The sequence below is a fragment of the Corythoichthys intestinalis genome, chromosome 10, assembly GCF_030265065.1.
Source record: "Corythoichthys intestinalis isolate RoL2023-P3 chromosome 10, ASM3026506v1, whole genome shotgun sequence".
In the NCBI taxonomy this organism is placed as follows: Eukaryota; Metazoa; Chordata; class Actinopteri; order Syngnathiformes; family Syngnathidae; genus Corythoichthys; species Corythoichthys intestinalis.
Window position 1 is genome coordinate 26,665,079 of NC_080404.1, and position 16,920 is coordinate 26,681,998.

The 16,920-nt window shown below is 40.5% G+C and overlaps 1 protein-coding gene across 1 annotated transcript in view; it reads left to right on the forward strand.

The window, feature by feature from the left end:
• Positions 1-16,920, forward strand: part of pcsk2 (proprotein convertase subtilisin/kexin type 2) — a 42,780-nt gene that overhangs the window by 9,581 nt on the left and 16,279 nt on the right. Inside the window, exons 5-8 of the mRNA XM_057848797.1 lie at positions 1,115-1,152; positions 8,342-8,418; positions 9,502-9,590; positions 9,968-10,143. Coding sequence (XP_057704780.1) covers positions 1,115-1,152; positions 8,342-8,418; positions 9,502-9,590; positions 9,968-10,143 — 380 coding nt within the window. The remainder of the gene's footprint in view (positions 1-1,114; positions 1,153-8,341; positions 8,419-9,501; positions 9,591-9,967; positions 10,144-16,920) is intronic.

Sequence of the window (16,920 nt, forward strand, 5' to 3'; positions counted from 1 at the left end):
CGAGGGAAAACCGCGGTGAGAAGCAGACAAATGAAAAAAACAAGGCAATGATGCAACTTGCAACAAGGCTGTCATAGATAGCTGCAAGTCAAAATCTCGGCAAGTCGCCTAGCATTGGTTTAAAGACATTGCTGATGAGCTGGAACTGGATGCAGGTGCAGAGTTGGGCACTCATCCCATAGTTCTGTAACAAAACAATCTGACCAGCTGTAGAATGTGACAAGCTAACACAGCTATTCTCCCAGTCCAGCCCAACTGCGTCAACACCCTCAGTGTGCATGGCATGCGTAGAACATGGCGCCCTCAGTAAGTCAAAACATACACTAAATATTGAAGATTTTTAAATCAATGGCAATAACAAATGTGTTTCTAATAACGTATTTTAGTAAAACAGAACAATTGTGGCTTATTAAAGCCTACAAGTCTTTAAGTCAAAGGTTCCCTTTAAGAACATTTCTGACAAGCTTATAGATTATAAGATTATATATACTAATTTATTGCTTAAAATAATTCTGTTAAACTTATGTGATCTACTCCATTTAAAGTAACACATACAATATACAGACCCATTCACTCTTTGTCTGCCATTGATGGTGACAAACCTCCAATCTATTTTAACCAGGAGGCATATGAAATATATTGGACATCTATTTCCGTCAATGGCACTGAAATGTAAAATGTGCCGCATCTTTGTTTAAATGGATTTACCCTATGTAGATCTCATTAGACCAGAGGTGGGCAATCCATTCCACAAAGGGCCAGAGTGGGTGTGGATTTTTGTTGTATGCCATCAAGAGGACGCCTTTTCACCAATCTGGTGTTTTACTAGTGCAATCAGATGATTGCAGTCAGGTGCCTCTTGTTCCGCAGAAAACTCATTGGTTAAAAAACTGTCAGTGCTGGATCAGTTAGGACAAAGAGAAGGACCCACTACGGCTCTTGCGGACTGGTTTGCCCACCCATGCATTAGACTGTATGGCAAAATGAGGATAGTTTTCTCCAAATAAGAATACAAATTTTAATAAAGAACTTTAGATGTGCTCTCTAGAAGCATTGTGTCACATGATTATCTGTCATTTAAACTGTATGTGTAATTCTCAAAATTTCATTTCAGGGATTGACTATCTACACCCAGACCTGGCATCTAATTATGTGAGTACCTCAGTATTGAATCGCAAAAGTTCTTTAGTTCCTGTTAATGAGTGAAGCAGGGAGGACTCAGTTTGCCGCTGGCAGGTGCTTTCCGAGGTGCCGTCATGGCTGCCGGGTCTCCTTGTCATGCTTGGCGGAGGACACAGAAGTCGCGTAGGAGGGGGTAGCGGGGATGGGAGGACGGCCGAGCTGTTTAATGTTAATGCGCGCTTTGCTGTAGCAAGCCCGATGGCAGGCCGATCTGTCACCAGCGTAGATAATGCCATGGTAGCTAGAGCTGCATAATGTGATGCTCTACCTCCAGCATACTGATAAAAGCGTAAAGGACATGCAGGAGAATGACATAACAGGGAAAAACTGCATTGATGTCCATTTTATGTTCAGGGTAAGTGCTCATCTGATCCAGCAGATGCTGCTGTGTTGAAAAATGGTCACTACTTTTTTTTCTTTTTTGACAATAGTGATCAATTGAAAAATGTCCATATTGTGTTTGAGTATCAGAATCACATTGAAAACAGAATTGTGTTGATACAGTAAAAAACTGACAGAAAAGGACATGAATGAAGGCTCTTTCCACATGACCACTTGACGTCAGAGATTTATGATATCCCATGGCAATTTAACATCGTCCTCCCTCAGAAGTTGTTCGAATCAATTTATTTTTCTGCCATGTCAAAGACATCAGTGCACCTGTAGTGTGTGTAAAGTGTTGTATTTAAAGGGAACAAGAAAAGCCACTCTGATTTGTGCCATAAGGCACCACAAGAGAGAGGTGTTTTCATGCCCACAAAAATGAAAACCTACCCCTTTCAAAGGACGCAATTTGCATCCGTCTGATATATTGCGAACACACGGTTTACAGTGCATCCTTTCACATTACACAGTGCATCTATCCAATTTTGTATCGGGGACAAAGGTAGAGCTTATAAGGTTAATAGAATACATTTGAAATAGGGACTGGACGATACATATAACACACGATTCGATACTGTGACAAGATGTGGGCCATGATAATGATAATGTCACGATGCACAATATCTACGATATTCGATATATTGAAGAAAGTTTCTTCAATGATCTATCACAACATATGTGTCTGAAAAATAAAAAAAATACCCATTAAAAGGAAAACATCATGTAATTTTGCATTTATTCAATGTCCAAACTTGTACAACGTACAAAGAAACGTGCATTTGTATAGTGCCTATGTAAATACAAACATCGCATAGTTGGACAGCTAATGTGTGTGAACATTAATAACACGTTTTATATAAGCCAGGACAGTGCATTGCTTTCTGAAAAGTCAGTATAAACTTAATTTCGCATAGTACCTCAATGCCTTCTATTCTTGTAAATTTAATCAAATGTACTCAAATCACTGGACACCTGCTAAAAAGTGTATAAACATTAGTGACATGACCTGGTACAACTGGACAAATTAATGTGCATGAACATTAATAACATGTTTTATGCAAACCTGGACAGTGAACTGCTTTCTGAAACTGAAATGTCAGACGCAACTTACCTGATTAGTTTTTCTGTGTTCGCATTTTCCGCCATTCTTGCATATGTTCTTCGTTTATTGTATATTGTCATTTTCTGATCAGGGGGTAGGGAGTTCCAGAGCTGGGGGGCGCACTGACTAAAAGCTCTGGAACCAAAGGTGGAGAGGCGGACACGGGGGACGTAGAGGGGAAGAATAGTGGTAGAGCGAAGTGAACGGGTTGGATTGTTTAGATGGAGAAGATCGCAAAGGTAGGGAGGGGCCAGGCCATGGAGTATTTTGAAGGGGATGATGAGAATCTTGTAGTTGATTCTTTGTTTGACGGGAAGCCAGTGAAGTTGACGGAGGATGGGGGTGATGTGTGTTGCGGAGGTTCGAGTGATTAGGCGTGCTGCTGAGTTCTGGAGGAGCTGCAGTTTGTGGAGGGACTTGTTAGGGAGACCGAAGAGCGAGCGAGCGAGCGAGCGAGCGAGCGAGCATCCATCCATCCATCCATCCATCCATCCATCCATCCATCCATCCATCCATCCATCCATCCATCCATCCATCCATCCATCCATCCATCCATCCATCCATCCATCCATCCATCCATCCATCCATCCATCATCTTCCGCTTGCTCTGGGGTCGGGTCGCGGGGGCAGCAGCTTTAACAGGGAAGCCCAGACTTCCCTCTCTCCCGCCACTTCAACCAGCTCCTCTGGCGAGATCCAGCTGAGAGACGTAGTCTCTTCAGCGTGTCCTGGGTCGTCCCCAGGGCCTCCCGCCGGTGGGACATGCCCGGAACACCTCTCTGGGGAGGCGTCCATGAGGCATCCGAACCAGATGCCCGAGCCACCTCAGCTGGCTCCTCTCAACGTGGAAGAGTAGCGGCTTGACGCCGAGTCCCTCCCGGATGACCGAGCTTCTCACCTTATCTCTAAGAGAGAGCCCAGACACCCTGCGGAGGAAACTCATTTTGGCCGCTTGTATACGGGATCTTGTTGTTTCGATCACGACCCACAGCTCGTGACCTTGGTGAGGGTAGAAACGTAGATCGACTGGTTAATCGAACACCCCCAATAGAACTCCCCGAGGCACATGGTTGAACGCCTTCTCCAGATCCTCAAAACACATGTGAACTGGTTGGGCGAACTCCCATGCACCCTCGAGGACTCTGCCGAAGGTGTAGAGCTGTTCCACGGCCGGGACGAAAACAACACTGCTCCTCCTGAATCCGACATTCGACTTCCCGACGGACTCTCCTCTCCAGCACCTCTGAATAGACTTTACCGGGCAGGCTAAGGAGTGTGATCCCGCTATAATCGGAACACACCCTCCGGCCCCCCTTCTTAAAAAGGGGGACCACCACCCCGGTCTACCAATCCAGAGGCACTGTCCCCGATGTCCATGCGATGTTGTAGAGGCGTGTCAGGCAGAGAGCCAAAAATGACTAAATAAAACACTCAAATACCTGCACAAGGTAGAGGAAACAAATGAGAGCAGCAGACAAATAAAAACCCCACGCAGGGGCGAAACAAGTAAATGCAACGAGACTAGACTGCCATGTGTCAAATTGCGATCAGCAAGATATTTGGTTCGCCTTCTCTTGGATAGCCTGCGTTTATATACTACTGTTGATGAGATGGGATTAGCTGTAGGTGCGACGTTGGAAGGCTCCCACAGCCAGCTCTGTAACAAACCATCAACAAAAATCTGACCAGCAGCAGAATGTTACAACACCCATTTACGGGATTAGTGCTCCACAAACAAAACAGGAGAGACTGTACTGACGGTGACAATGGTGTAAATCCATTATATGTGTTGTAAAAAAATATCAATACTTTCAATTTTTTCCCCCAGCACAATTTTGAAAAGTATTCCCCCACCAAAATGGGTTTTTAATGATGTTTATGATAAATGTGTGAAATGGAGCTTGAACATCCGGGCTCTCCCTTAGAAATAGGGTGAGAAGCTCGGTCACCCGAGAGGTGCAAAGAGTCGAGCCGCTACTCCTCCGCGTTGAGATTAGCCAGTTGAGGTGGCTCGGGCATCTGGTTCAGATGCCTCCTGAATGCCTTCCTGGAGAGGTGTTCCGGGCATGTCCCCCTGGCGGCAGGCCCTAGGGACGACCCAGGACACGCTGGAGAGACTATGTCTTGGCTTCCCTGATAAAGCTGTTGCCACCGCGACCCGACCACGGATTAAGCAGTTGATGGATGGATGGATGGATGGATGAACATCTTTAACTTCCAACACACTCACTCATTACTTTCCATCACCTGGCTCAAATACGATCTTTTACAGTCTAACTTTGTCTTCTTAATAACCTGGCGTCTCATTGGTGTGTGGGGCAGTGAGCTTTCTGCCCCAGTTTGCGAAGGAAGCACAGTTTTAAAAATAAAACAAAAACAAAAAAAATATCCATCAGCGTTGAAAAGGTACTACTGGATTTTTCCATGTACATGGTGTTTCTATAACATTTTCTAATCAATAAAAGGAGCTCTGATCTGTATGAATGCACCATCTGCTATCTGGATTCCTGCGAATGCATGGATGGCAGCATGCTCCCAGTAATAAAAAGCCAACCAACGAGTCTCTATGGTACCATAAAAGTCAGGCCCCTTCATCCAGCTCGTATTATTTCCTCTCGTGAGCTTAACTCTAGTGTTTGCCTTTGCACCACTCCTCATTTCTTGCCTGTGAACAGAGACAAGGTTTGACCCAAAAATAACATTAGGCCTTAGCAGGGGTGACGGGGGAGCATGCTCCATTGCCTAATGGTGCACACTGCGCCTTCATCCTTGTTTGCGACCATGGTGCTCTGTAAGTAATACTGCTTTAATTTTTTCAAAGCTGCTTCATACACAATTTCATCAACTACTGTGATACTTGATGGATTTTAATGCCTGTGATATAATCATCAGCTTATTGACATCAAAATGGTGAAATACTGTAATGTTTTGATTGTGTGTGCACACAAAGACTGAGCAATTTGGGGTTTATATAAACAACCGTAAATAAACACATTCTCATATTGAGTATAGGATGACAGTGGGGTGGATGAGCCTGTGAGATTACGAAAAATTGAGACATTTAGACAATAATAACAGGATGTGTTTTCTTTTAACCATTTGGCTTATACACCCCTCACTGATGATTAATAGATTCTCCCCTTTGTTTTCAGACATAGTGCAAAGGACACTGAGGTATCTCATTGTGAATTCAAAGTATCTTATTTGGGGAGAGACACATTGTTACCAGGGATGCTGATGTTGCCATGACAACATTTTATGCGATCACATTCCTACAAAGTTCCTGATTGTTGTGCAGAGTGAAAAAATTGAAGAAGCGTGAATGTAGCAGCTTCGGTTTCATTCACGGTGACTTGACTCCGAAGATATACGCCAAGGACAGTCAAGCTCAATATCTCACACTGTCTGCTTTAGATCTGCAGCGCTAACATCAGAGGCTTGGTGTATACGTAGTACTGCATATTTTATATGCATAACATTAGAGCTGTACATAAAAGAAATGTTACGACAATAAAATTCTAGTAATGATAACTATCAATTTGAGAGATTTTATACGAAGCATAATACTAATTATGTAATTGTGATACCACAAAAAATGGCAGCGTAACAAAAATGGACATAATTATATGAGAAATAACCGCAATTATTATTTTTGCTCTTCTCTCTCTAATCTTTGTCATTTCTTTGTGTCTGTAATTTTCTTTCACTTGAAAATTAGTACCTTAGATTTAAAGTCATTCATTGCCACTAATAACATCCGAGCATTCACAGCGAACGACACTTTCTTAACAGGCATCAATTGATTATTATTATTGTTATATAATAAGTAATCATAATAATTATAATACAGTATCTTATCAGTTTTGGTAAATGTACCTTTTCATGTGCTCGCTCTGTTCATCCCGTATTGGATGTTGATTTATGAGCAATAACGCCAGCAATCAGTTTCAGTTTACTTTAGTGTGGTAGACGGATGTGAGTAATACAACTACAGTCAATATGTCTCCTGTTGCTTGTCATTTCACTCTAAATTGAAAACATTTTTACTTGATTTGTCTTATAAAAATGGGTCATGGCAAAATGATTAGTAACAACTTTATAGGGCAGAGTTTATGTACTATTCTTTAAGCCATGTAAGTTGACTGTATTTTAAGTACTGTGGAATTTGAAGTCGATCACCTTGAGAGTAACTTTCACTGCTCTGATGCAGACAATTTTCCCATTGAAAGTGGACAGCAAATAACATGAGCACAAAATCTGTTTGGAACCTATATCTTCTCATGTTCACCTTTTCCTTTTTTATTAAGCAGATGTGTTTCCAAATGATGTAGTATCTGACACCAACCTTACATAAATCATGCTGAGAAAACAAAGCTTGTACAGTTAACGATAATAACGGCCCGTGTTGAGATAATGACAGAGCTACGATCAAGTCAATATGGCCGATAATTGATCTGATGTGTTTTCCCACTATGGGGATAATGAATGGTTCTCTGTACTGGAAAACACAAGATGTACACATCTATAACTGCGGTTCACAGCAGGTAGCATAGCCCTGAATGACAGCATAAGATGTTTCAAGGAAAGGATTTTTTTTCTAATTTACTCTTCTGTGCTGCTTTCCATTCCTACAACATTTGGTTTAATATAATTTGGGTGGGTCTGCATTTGATTGGAATTTGTGTTTGTTTGCTTGTTCTGAGTAGTGAATTAACTGACATGTCTGCTAAATATAAGATAAATGTAGTCATAAAGCCAGGAGCTAAGGTATTTATAATCATGGGGCTTGTTTTAGAGTTATAAAATGGCTTTTAAAAAAATAATTGCTTAAATAACAAAGCACCAAGCTAAAGCTAAAGAACACTCCAGGTTGAAGATTGTGAAGAAGAGTGCACATGTGTGGCAACTCATAACCTACAGCAAAGTCCTCAATTAATTAATCAGCTCCGATACAAAAATCGGGCTCCGAGGATGAATACATACTTGCCCATACAACATAGCTACTATGTTTCAGGACGTCTATTCACAAATGGCAGAGGAGTAGAACTAGAAGGTTATTGCCCACAAGAAGAAAAAGAACAGCAACTTGAGTGGCCTTCAGCCTGTAAGAATACTATGACATAGTAAACATAGTTTAGAGAATTGAATAATATATGAGTATATGAGGTACTCAAGCAAACTTACAATACAGTACAGGAAATATTCTTCACTATTTCTTAGTATTATTATAAATGTAAAGTATTTTATTTGATTTTTTTAGCAGTCCTGATTCACTCTCATATTGACAGGTTTGAGTCCATTGAATTGGAAAATGTGACCACAGTGTGTGAAGTTATGACTCATTCCTGTTATTTCCAAAAGATAGCGTTTTACCAAGAAATGGTAGGTTTTGACTGTCACTTGTGAAAAAAAAGATTTTCATTTTCAACAGTCAGCTATAGTTTGTAATTACTATCTTTGTAAGACTTTACAGTAAATGATAGGGGTGATGGTTTCTAGATCATGGTGTTCAAATTATGATTGTCACTATGTAAAATCTTTTTAAACCAGCTAAATTACAGCCGTGGCTGCCAAATAGGCTGCAATTAGATCAAGAGGTGAAAAATATGCTCCTTCCTTGATTTCTGTCTCAATATTGTTCTCTTTGTAAACACACACATTTGGTCCTTTCAGAATGCAGATGCCAGTTATGACTTCAGCAGCAATGACCCGTACCCATTTCCACGCTACACAGATGATTGGTTCAACAGGTAGCTCACTCAGCCGCCCTCTTTTTTTACACACGCAAACACCCCCCCACATGCACGTACTCACTCACACACACACACACACACACCTACACACTGTATTTTTGTGTGCTTTCTCTAGAGTCCAGCAGCTCTCTATTGATTTTCTCTCCACCTTGTTCCATTAGGACATAATGGTGCAGGATAAACAGAGCTATTGTCTGAACACAACACACTAGAAAGCACAATACTTGTTTTTGGTGCTGAGATAAGGCTGAGCAAGAGGGCGTGTTCGTGCACAGACAACCTTGTTACTGACTGTGGTTTATCCTTGTCGTGTCCCACGGATTCACTGCGGCACGTGACGGCAGCTGAAATACAGAGAAGTATATTCAGGGATGTAGAAACTTGTGGTTTGTCAGTGCAGCAACTCTGAGACTAGCGGGCGCGCAATTCGCTGGCTAATCAGGCAGCTGTTATAAATAGCTTCCTGTCAGTGGCAAAGCATTCTGGGAGAAATGGGGTCGACTCTCTGCAAGGTCCCTGCTGGAAACTGAAGGCTGAAGGCTAGAGAGGCGCATCATACACTGATTTGGACGGAGACAAGAATAAAGCCATTAAATGAAAGTTTGTTTGTTTTTTCTCTTATTGTCATATTAAAGTAGATTTTACATTTGCTGTGGCCTTTAGGTAAATTGTGAAAATTAAGATCTGTAATTGAACGTTATTCACCATAGACATACAGTATACAGACTCAGGTAAATCTACAGCCAAAGCATTTGAAGATACGCTTCAATAAAGGTGGACATATTGTTAAACAACAAAACAGATGCAGATGACGACTGCAAAATACAATATTCTGGGCAAATAGGCGAATTTAAAAGCCAAAATTACATTATGCTTATGTAAAGAACAAATATCTAAAACTTTGGGATTAGATATGGGTCATGTAAATAGTCAAAATATTATACAAACTAAATTGTAATCAGATCCGCAGAACTGCTGTGTAATGGCAGTTGAAGGCAAACTGCCTTTATTTAGGATGTATGATAAATTTGCAAATTTGTCTTTGATTGTCCCAACTCCATCTGTTTCTCTTATCACCAGTCATGGCACACGATGTGCTGGAGAAGTGTCAGCGGCAGCCAACAACAACATCTGCGGTGTAGGAGTCGCCTACAACTCTAAGGTAGCAGGTATGTGTCACAGTGTATATTAGGATAGGAATAACAAAAACCTGGCTGAAATTTATGAGGAACTTTATTGATACTGGGGTGCTATAGTACTTCTAAAAAAACTGATTGGAAACGTACCTGAATTTGTTGTTCAGGGAGAAGGTATAAAATGTCCAGTGATGAGGGATTTGGGAGCTGTCGATAGTGTTATAATTCATATACTTTACATCACTGATTTTCTGGTGTGGCTTGGTTCTAACATAATGCTCTGTACCTTTTTGAATGTTTATATACAGTACGATGCTGAAGAAAACCTAGCCAACCATCAAATTTTTAGTAAATACCTTGGCACCACAGATTCCCAGCAGCCTGCATTTCATCTCTTGTTTACCCGCCAGGTATTAGAATGTTGGACCAGCCATTCATGACGGACATCATTGAGGCCTCATCGATCAGCCACATGCCCCAAGTCATTGACATCTACAGTGCCAGCTGGGGACCTACCGATGACGGCAAAACTGTGGATGGACCCAGAGAGTTAACCCTTCAGGCTATGGCTGATGGTGTCAATAAGGTGAGGCGGCATCCCTTTTGTTGTACCGTCAACATGTTTTAAAGGGGAAATGTGAACTAAGGTTGGCCAACCATGTTTTTGAATAATATCAATGGCTAAACAATTATAAGCATATTTTCATTATTTTTTTTAACGCAACCCTTCCGGATTGTTTGTTTAACCAATAGCAACGCCCCTGACAACGAAAATGCTTTTCTTCGGCAATCTTCGGAAATCTTCGGAAATTACAGTATTTGTTGCATTGCTTCTCGGTAAGATGCCACGGCGGTGTGTGGCGATGTTTTGTTCTCACTCAAACGAAAAGTTGTATGAGTGGCCAAAGGATAGCAGGGCACGTAAATGGACATCTTTCGTTCGCACGAAGCGAATAAATTTCAAGCCATCATCGAGTAGTGTTCTCTGCTGCACTTCGAAGATGCCTGCTTCCTTAACCGGTCTGCTTATGATCAAGGATTTGCCAAAAAGTACGTGTGATTTTTGGATAGATAACTGATGACTTTGTCAAAGCAGAGCTGCCAACTGTTGTGGAATGTACAGTAGAAGCTAGCAACGTTAGCCGAAAGCCAACTCGTGGCAATAGTCGTGGCATAGTTGTTGTTGTGTTCGCTAGTGTTACGTCCCAAGGACGGCTCGCGAAGGGCATAACATAAAACGAGCCACACAATTTCACAAGTGGCACAAAATTTACACAACAAACTCGCAATGAATATGGTAAATGGTAAATGGTGTCATACTTATATAGCGCTTTTCCACCTTTCAAGGCAATATGTACAAAATGTAGATGAAGCGCGGCTTCAGGGTAAGCCCAGGCCAAAACAACAAACAAAAGGAACCTACACTTGAACCCCAACCGCTAACTAAACCCTGATCATGAAAAAGAACGAAGAAAAGACAGCCAATAACCTAGCTTCTTACGCTAAAAAAAACAGGAGAAAACGGGTTGAACAGAAATGGCGACTTACCCCTTCTTGCTTCAGTGCTCTTATTTACAGTGGTGAACAAAAACGATCCAATAACGAATAAACACAAAAGACCTCACCGAAATAGCGGGAGTGTATCAGACTAGCGATCAAATGCAAACGAGCGTAAATGGCGAGCTAACAGCTGGCGAGGAGGACCGCGGCAGAATGCTGTCAAATGTGAACGTTGGCAGCTCAAGTCCCGCAGTGAATCATGGGAAATGTAGTCTCGGGACAACAATGAAGTGGTGCTTTGTAATCTGTTCGCTTGTGTGAAAAAACTACATTTCCTCACGCCATTAGACGCCACTTCCTGCCGATAGCCCCAGGAAGTAGTAGTAGCTGATAGTACGAGGCGAGGCGGAGATGAGCGACAAGCAAAACTACGTGGTCGAATGTGGCGGCAGTCCGCTATTATTTTGTTTTCTTATTGTTTCCACAATAAAGTGGAGAAAGCCATTAACGACTCACCCCCCCCCCCCCCCCCCAACGTTTTTATATTATTATTTTATATGCATGAGCACTGCCGGATCTGCCAAAATGAACATGCAGTCTGATTATTATTTTTTTAACCCTTTAACACCGAACGTGACGGCAGCGACGCGTTTACGCATATCGTCTTTGAAGCTTCGTCACGCTGTAATTACATCACCCACGTGCCGCTGGTTGGTCTCGTTTGAAAGTGCGGAAGTTGATGTCCACACCAGTTTTTATTTGAAGTCAATCGGCCAAGAAAAACGGGAGATAATGTCATTTGAGTTTTATAGTTTTATTGCACTCATAAATATGCATTAAAACGCTGCATGGACCATGTATCCATCTCCATATTTCCATCATTTCTTGTCCTTTTTCAAAACCGAACGCAGCACAAAAGACTACTTATCCCAAGAGTCGTTGTGATGTCAGGAAGGACGAACCGAATGTGATCATTTTTAATAAATTTCCGAGCGAGGCGCCAACTATTGAGAGGCAGGCATGCGAAGCAAGCAGCGGCCGGTGTTGTGCCGAAAAATAGCCGCCCCGCACGAGCGACTTTGAAACGTGCAGAATGAATCTAAAACTACATTTAGCACAAGCTAATGCATTATTTCATTAACTTAAGGAAGAAGATGAGTCGTATTTGTCGTTGTTTTCCTCTGATGAATTGACGTCTAGGCGAGTAGAAGTGACAGTAGAGCGCAAACGGCGAAAGAGTAGGCTGTGTGACGTGTGTGACGCAGCTCCGTGACCTGTCCAAGAAGAAGCTTTATTGAGTGCGCAAAAAAAAAAAAAAAAACTTTATTGGGTCGCATGCCTGAAAAATTTGAATTGAACTACTTGTCAATATTTTTTTAAATACTTTTTTTCAATGTTATATATTTTTTCTTCACTATACTCTTTTCAATTTTTATGTAGATGTGTGTTCGAGAAGCTTGATTGCATGTAGGTATATACTTTTGATAAGGTGATGGGTACAACACCTAACTTCACAAAGAGATACCTTCCAAACCCTTTTTGTGTTAGATGATATATATTTTAAAAAAATTCACTATTATGCACACTATAAAACCTGTTTTGACCATAGTATGTGTAAAGGCCAAAAACGCCAATGACCATACCTGCTGTTTGTGTTGAATTGTCAAACATAAAACTATTCAATCTTATTTTTTTCTATTGAATGTTTATCCTAACAAGTTGAATAAATATTATCAAGCTTCAAAACGGTTGGTCGAGCATGTTTGGTTGTCAGTGGGACGTCAACATTACAAATTTTGAAAAAAGATTTTGGGATTTTTTTGTCTTTTGGGGTCCAAAATGTGGTTTAAAATTGGTCAGTGAAGAAAACAACAGTTTGGACATGAAGTTCAATGTGTCCTGAAAAAAGGGACCCAATTTGGCCATTGTAAACAATTTTTTCTTTGAAATATAAAGGCAACATCAAATGCATGCAAATTCGGCTAAAATAGGCTTAGGTGTTAAAGGGTTAAACAATGTCATCAGATAGACAAAAACATAAAATTATGTGCAAACGCCTGCATCTTTAAATCATGAAAATAATAACAGCCTATATCTTACCAATCTTGTAATCTCGATGGGTCTTGTCTCCGTTCGATGTCAGGTAGTCTGGGCACATTGTTTGCATCCTGATTAGCGTCTGGCTAATACATGTACGATCCAACATAAAATTCCAACCTCCTCCTCTTCCTCCAACTCTTCAAAAACTTGGGTCTCCTAACTTGCGCTTGATCTATCATTTATATCGCTGTTTGAAGCATTGTTTGAAGGGCTTTGGAGGGCGGCCGTATGGAGCGCTGCCATCGCTGTTCTCGGTGTGACGTATCACTTCCGGGTTCGTCCCCTTTCAGGCTCGAACTTCGGAAACGCGATTATTTTGTCAAATATACAACATATAAATTATTTTTTCATGCTTTATTTGTTGGACAATGTTTAATTACTTTAATTATGACCCTATTTGGCATGTTATGAAATTATTTCACATTACAGCTTTAAGCTACAGTACAACCTACATGGAGGATGGCCTTTTTAATTGTCTATAAGAAAGAGTTGAATTTCTCTCTTCATTTCATGCGATAATTTGAAATTAACTTGAAACTAACTAACTAATTTGAAATTTTCAAAACTATTTTCCTGACGTTTCCCAATTTGTATGTTGAAATTAAGCAAACAAACCCTTCCTCGAACATGTTTTTTTGTCTGCTGGATGGCTATGTTGACGGTTTGAAAGTTCAGTACAGTTTACACCGAGGGTGTAGGTTTGGTCTCAACATTGGTAGGGACGCTATAACAGATTAAACTGCATGTACACTTTTTGCTGGGGACAGGACATTAATAAAACCAAACAGATTAGATGATAGTGGGCAAGGGCTACATTTACGACGAATATGATGATTTGTTTCCTACGTAAAAATGAGAAAAAAAAACAAACAAAAAAAAACAACCTATATAAATATATATGTATATGTATATACAGTGCCTTGCAAAAGTATTCGGCCCCCTTGAATCTTGCAACCTTTCGCCACATTTCAGGCTTCAAACATAAAGATATGAAATTTAATTTTTTTGTCAAGAATCAACAACAAGTGGGACACAATCGTGAAGTGGAACAACATTGATTGGATAATTTAAACTTTTTTAACAAATAAAAAACTGAAAAGTGGGGCGTGCAATATTATTCGGCCCCTTTACTTTCAGTGCAGCAAACTCACTCCAGAAGTTCAGTGAGGATCTCTGAATGGTCCAATGTTGTCCTAAATGACCGATGATGATAAATAGAATCCACCTGTGTGTAATCAAGTCTCCGTATAAATGCACTTGCTCTGTGATAGTCTCAGGGCTCTGTTTAAAGTGCAGAGAGCATTATGAAAACCAAGGAACACACCAGGCAGGTCCGAGATACTGTTGTGGAGAAGTTTAAAGCCGGATTTGGATACAAAAAGATTTCCCTAGCTTTAAACGTCTCAAGGAGCACTGTGCAAGCCATCATATTGAAATGGAAGGAGCATCAGACCACTGCAAATCTACCAAGACCCGGCCGTCCTTCCAAACTTTCTTCTCAAACAAGGAGAAAACTGATCAGAGATGCAGCCAAGAGGCCCATGATCACTCTGGATGAACTGCAGAGATCTACAGCTGAGGTGGGAGAGTCTGTCCATAGGACAACAATCAGTCGTACACTGCACAAATCTGGCCTTTATGGAAGAGTGGCAAGAAGAAAGCCATTTCTCAAAGATATCCATAAAAAGTCTCGTTTAAACTTTGCCACAAGCCACCTGGGAGACACACCAAACATGTGGAAGAAGGTGCTCTGGTCAGATGAAACCAAAACTTTTTGGCCACAATGCAAAACGATATGTTTGGCGTAAAAGCAACACAGCTCATCACCCTGAACACACCATCCCCACTGTCAAATATGGTGGTGGCAGCATCATGGTTTGGGCCTGCTTTTCTTCAGCAGGGACAGGACAGATGGTTAAAATTGACGGGAAGATGGATGCAGCCAAATACAGGAACATTCTGGAAGAAAACCTGTTGGTATCTGCACAAGACCTGAGACTGGGACGGAGATTTATCTTCCAACAGGACAATGATCCAAAACATAAAGCCAAATCTACAATGGAATGGTTCAAAAATAAACGTATCCAGGTGTTAGAATAGCCAAGTCAAAGTCCAGACCTGAATCCAATCGAGAATCTGTGGAAAGAGCTGAAGACTGCTGTTCACAAACACTCTCCATCCAACCTCACTGAGCTCGAGCTCTTTTGCAAGGAAGAATGGGCAAGTATGTCAGTCTCTCGATGTGCAAAACTGATAGAAACATACCCCAAGCGACTTGCAGCTGTAATTGGAGCAAAAGGTGGCGCTACAAAGTATTAACGCAAGGGGGCCGAATAATATTGCACGCCCCACTTTTCAGTTTTTTATTTGTTAAAAAAGTTTAAATTATCCAATAAATTTTGTTCCACTTCACGATTGTGTCCCACTTGTTGTTGATTCTTGACAAAAAATTAAAATTTTATATCTTTATGTTTGAAGCCTGAAATGTGGCGAAAGGTTGCAAGGTTCAAGGGGGCCGAATACTTTTGCAAGGCACTGTATATGTATATATATATTTATATATATATAATATATATATATATATATATATTTATATATAACTACGTGTTAGCCTACATTGTCCTTCACCACAAGAGTAATATGTTGCTCCAATTTGTTGTCTCTTTCTTTTCCCTTAGTTTCATCTGTAATGTGTGTCAGTGGGTTTAGCAATTGTGGAAAAAAAATCTCAATCTGGATTAAACTATTATTTACGTAGATTATGATTAATGTTTTATTATCTGAAAATGTCTGCATAGGCTGCGAATAAAAATATTTTTCAATTAATAATGTAGAAAATAAATGAATACATTTTAATGAATGAATGAATGCACTAATAAGTAACGTAATTTTCGTATTATAAGGCGCACCTGACTATAAGCGTCACCCTTCAAATTTGACACAAAACGGCATTTGTTTATAGATATGCCGCACTGGACTATAAGCCGCAACTGTCCTCACTGTATTATGGGATATTTACACCAAAAGATATTAACCGGTAACACTTTGACAGCGGCATGGTAAGACTGTTCTAAGACCAAAGGAACCCCCATGAAGCTTTGAACCAACTGGCTGCAAAGCTTTATTGCTCCAAGAAGCTTCATTTGGCCATTCAACCTCTGTTGCCACCTGCTTTCATCCAACATGCCTCCTAACATGCATTGCAGCGCTATAGATGTAAATAACAATCAAAATTCATGTTCTGTGCTAATTATTTCATTTTTCCAGTTGTTTCAATAATTGCTAGTTATGGTATTTGGTAACACTTTATTTGACAGCGGTGCCATAAGATGACATTGACATATGACATGACATTGCCATGACCATTAATAAATGCTTATGACAGATATCATTTTGTGTCATCCGGCAATTGATCTCACTTTTTAATGCATATAAAAGAACCGAGTCTAAATGTAAGTCTGAAAATAATGATTGCTTAAAAGTTTGTGGCAAGGGCGTAAGTTTGCATAGGGACGGTTGGGACAAAACACTACCAACTTTTCAGGATGCTTAAATTGTCCTCACCAACTTTTGAACCTTATTTGCGTTATGAAATGACTTCAGTTATATACAGTAGGTTATTTATATTGTCTTCCCATATGTTTTAATTATTGTATTTGACCCCACTATTATTAAGTGAATTATTTTTATTATGTTTAGATTTACATGTACATCTTTTCACTTGTTGAACGTGCCGGTCCATTTTTTCCTCCTAAACGCACAT